Raw genomic sequence first — 3,873 nt, 5'->3', positions numbered from 1 at the left:
GCAGGCAAGGACTGAGCGAGGAGGGAGAGGTCGGAAGAGGGGAGCGGAAAGAGCAGCCCCTCGTCCCGTGCGGGCTCTGCACACAGACGGTCCCGAGGAGCCGGGCGAGCCCGCTCTGCCCCGCCGCCCCCACCATGAGCAGCCTCAACAAGGAGGGCGAGCACAGCAGCAGTAGCACCAGCATCGAGGAGGAGGTAGGGGCTGGCCCTGGCCTCTTCCCGAGCAGCCGGGTTGGGTCCTGGGGGCTCGGGGGTCCCGGAGGAGGGGCAGAGCCCAGCGCTTGGCTGCGCTGGCGTTGGGGTGTGGGCTGCCCTGTGGCTCCCTGGCCTGTCTCCAGCTTGACTCGGGCTCCTCCTGCCACTGTTGTGGGGTGCTGGGGTGGGAGGTGTGAAGGATGGAGGCGCCCCCACATCTGCCTGCTGTGCAGAGGTGCCCTGGGATGCAGAAGCCCTGCAGGCGGCATGTCTGGGCTGGGGAGCTGGACCTGGAAGGGCCTAACTAAGAGGACAACAGGCAAGGAGGAAGAAAAGAAAATCCTAAACTTTTTCTAAGCATCTCTTGTGCAGGCGGCTCACGGCGCAGAGCGAAGCTGCTCCAAGTTTTGTGGGACTTGTGCGGCGTGCCCAGCTCTCAGTGGGGGGATGAAATGTTTGTCTTCAGGCTTGGCACCACGGGTGGGCTTGTGGGTTCCTCCCCCCCCCTTAATGCTAGCTTCTCTCTGGCTCACAGAGAAACTAGGGGAAAGCAGGCTGTCTTGGCAGGCAAGCAAACTCCTTGCTCAACTCTCAGGCCCAGCAGTCTCTCTGTTGCCTTCCTACGGGACAGAGTGACTACCTGCAGTAGTGAAAAGATGCTACTTGTGTCTGTACTGCAGGGGACTCTCCCTGGGTGGCTGGCCAAGGGTCTACTGCACAGCCCCTCTTGAGAAGAAGGGTAAACACCCCTTCTCTCTACCTGGTCACCTGTGGTCTCCAGTGAGGGAAACGTGGGGGGAACTTTGAATGCCACCAAATTACCCCAGTCCCATCACCATCAGTGTGGGCTCTGAAGTGCCACCCTTAATGGGTGCCTGGTTTACCTGCCTTTGTCGTGCAAGGATTCTTGGCATGTGATGGGGCCAGTACAGTGCTTTGAATGTGGCATCCTGTTCACCTGGGAACACGCTGAGACTTTCCCAGCCCTGGTGGCTTTTCTTGTAGACCAGGCTGAGAGGTCTGGAAACATCTGACCTGTGATGTGGCTTTTCTCCCTCCTGCCCCACCCCACTGCCTTGACCCTGGTGAGGGGGAATCTGCTGGTCGGGTGTACGATGGTGCTAGTGCTCTGTTGATGGAGGTGGGGGGGCGGGTTTCGGGTGCCTACTCCTACTCCAGACTGGGTGCCAAAGCTCCCATGACTCAAAGGACCCCCTTGCCCTGCAGGCTTTCCAAGACCTGGAACTTGTGTGGATGTCCAGGCTGCCTCTGTTTGCTGAGATGTAAGCATGCATTTGGCTGTGTATATATCGGAGACTGTGAGCTTTACAGCAGCTCCTTTGGATGAGACAGTGCTGTATATGGGAGGGATGTCAAGTTTGCTGCTCTTCTTCCCTGATTCTCTTGGGTGGACTCTACCTAGTTCTGTGCCACACCAAGCAGTTGGTGACGGTGACTGTTCCAGTCCTGTGTGGGGGCAGAGAGGTTGAATTGAGGCATTGTTCCCCTGCATGTAACCTGTTCAGCACAGCTGGGTTGCTGCACTGTTCCTGCTTCCACGTAGCTATGTGCTGCGGGTGGTGGGAGAGCTCCTGCTGGCTGCCGTAGCGTCCACCTCTACCTGAATGTCGGTCTCTTCCTCTGGGAATTGCTGGTAATGGCTGTCCGTGCCCTCCTGAATTTTTGTCCCGTTCCAAGGAGTCTCTGAAGAAAGCAGGAAGATGGTGGTCTTCCATGTGCAGTCTGAACTGTTCTTTGCGCATCGCCATGGGAATGCGGCGAGGCAGTGTTCTCCATCTTTCACACAAGATGCTTTTCTTCCCTCCCCCTCCTAGAGAGTCGTGTAGCAGGGCTGGTGCAGAATGGTGGCCATGTTCTTTTTCCACCCTGGGGCGTTGGGCAAATGATCCCTGCGTATAGGTAGTGTGTGCTGCTGTCTGGATCAGTATAATCCTCCGAGGTGCTCTGTTCAACGTAGAATTGCTTGGTGGGGGCTATGAGAAGTCACAATGCTGCTTGTAGAGCAGCTTGGATGTGTTAGCGGTGAGCGGAGTGAAATGGAGTCCAGCAGTCAATGATGGATGACACCTGCTCTTTCTTCTGAATTTTCTATTTCTAGGTAGAGAATCTTCTTTTCTGGCGACACCCTCTATAGCGCATGGCATACAAGAGATCTGATGGTGGGGGAGCAGTGACACTGCACAGCACACATGCCGTGTCTAGTGAGCTGACTGAATTACGGGTTTCTTTCTTCCTGGGGGGCACTTCCTTTTATGCACACCCCTGTAGGTCAACAGAGAATAGGCACATCTGGTTAATGTTCTCCTGATGCAGGAAGAAGTGCTAATAGAAAATACCAGTCCAGGAGGAATGGTACCCAGCACCTTAATTTGACTACTCATTGGCCTGCAAAGCCCCACAGGAAAATCCATGATGCTCCAGCCCAGTGTGCCAGGTCACAGAACTGGCAAAACCTAATTCTATTTTGGCAGCTGCTGCTGGGTGTACCCTGTAGCTTGCTAACAAGCATTGTAAAAAGTAATTTTTGCAAAACTGGACATCTTTTTAACGTCACTTCTCAGTGCTGCCTCTGCTGAGGGTTGTGTAGCTCTCAATCAGTGGAGTGGGCACTAGGAAGCCCAGTGTCCTTCTAATACCATTTGCACTGTGACAACATTCTTTTGCAGTGTGAGAAATCAGGGAAGTTTGGTTCATCCAAAAGTGACAATGGAGGCTAGAACAGGGCTGGCTGCTTTTGGAGAAGACTAGCATCTACAGTGGGCTCGAGCATGTGTCTCTGGGGAGGGATAGAGCTGGCAAGTGAGAATAAAACTGTTGCCCCTTCCATTTTGATTGGGTACAAGTGTGGCCAGTCTGCAGTTGTTGGTGTATAGGAAACTGCAGGGTAGGGTATAGCTGTACCATCAAAGACTCAAAGTAAACCAAAATGGCTTTGATCAATGGCCACAGTGTTTATAGTGGGTCTCTTCTGCTGTCCTTGTTTGGAGCAGTGTCATTGAGGTATTGATGGGTGGGTCATACCTGCTAAGCATTTCCTGTAATTCTACACAGAGGCATGGGGAGAAGAGGCATCTTGGGTGTAAAGGCTTATTCCAGGATGGAGCCCTGCCTTATGGAAAAAGGGCAGAACTGCAGCGGATGCAGGGTAGCCTCTCAAGCCAGGTGTGTGCCTTAGATTGCAGCCCTTCTACCAGGGTTTTGGTCTTTCTCTTCTGTACTGGTGTCTTTAAAAGGATCACCTTGGGTGACTTCCCTTCTCCCACTCCCCCACCCAGCCTTCCATTCCTTGGTTGTCATCTCTTTTCAATGTATGTGTGAGATTACACATACAGGAAATAAATGAATTGCAGAGTAATTTGTTTTGCTGCTGTCTTAATGGTGTTTCATGGAACACTCTGGGACGGAAATAAGTGACTTGAACTGGTGATGGTTTGTTGGGGGAACTTAAACTCTTTCAATGCAGAGTCACTCGGCTGCAAGTTTGGCAGCAAGGACGGGGCCTCTTCCTCTGTACCACATCTAATGCTTCTGCCTTCTATGCTGCCCTGTCCTGAAACAGCTTTGCTGTTCTTGATGTGCCCCTGATTTAGTGTCTTTCTAGACCTGCCTCTGCACTGGCCGGCTTGGTCTGCTCCTGTTGTTCTGAAAACTTTTTTTT

General features: G+C 53.1%; 1 protein-coding gene across 2 annotated transcripts in view; it reads left to right on the top strand.

The window, feature by feature from the left end:
* The first annotated feature begins 6 nt into the window (after positions 1 to 6).
* The window catches only part of RBPMS2 (RNA binding protein with multiple splicing 2), a 47,947-nt gene continuing 44,080 nt past the window's right edge, over positions 7 to 3,873 (top strand). For both annotated transcript variants that reach the window (XM_019533223.1, XM_019533222.1), the window contains exon 1: positions 7 to 194. In XM_019533223.1, the coding sequence (XP_019388768.1) occupies positions 135 to 194 (60 nt within the window). In that variant the 5' untranslated portion in view covers positions 7 to 134. The remainder of the gene's footprint in view (positions 195 to 3,873) is intronic.

The sequence above is a fragment of the Crocodylus porosus genome, unplaced genomic scaffold (assembly GCF_001723895.1).
Source record: "Crocodylus porosus isolate Cpor-Errol unplaced genomic scaffold, CroPor_comp1, whole genome shotgun sequence".
NCBI classification, from domain to species: Eukaryota; Metazoa; Chordata; order Crocodylia; family Crocodylidae; genus Crocodylus; species Crocodylus porosus.
The sequence above is the reverse complement of the archived record's forward strand: the minus strand, read 5'-3'. Positions and strand labels throughout refer to the sequence as shown.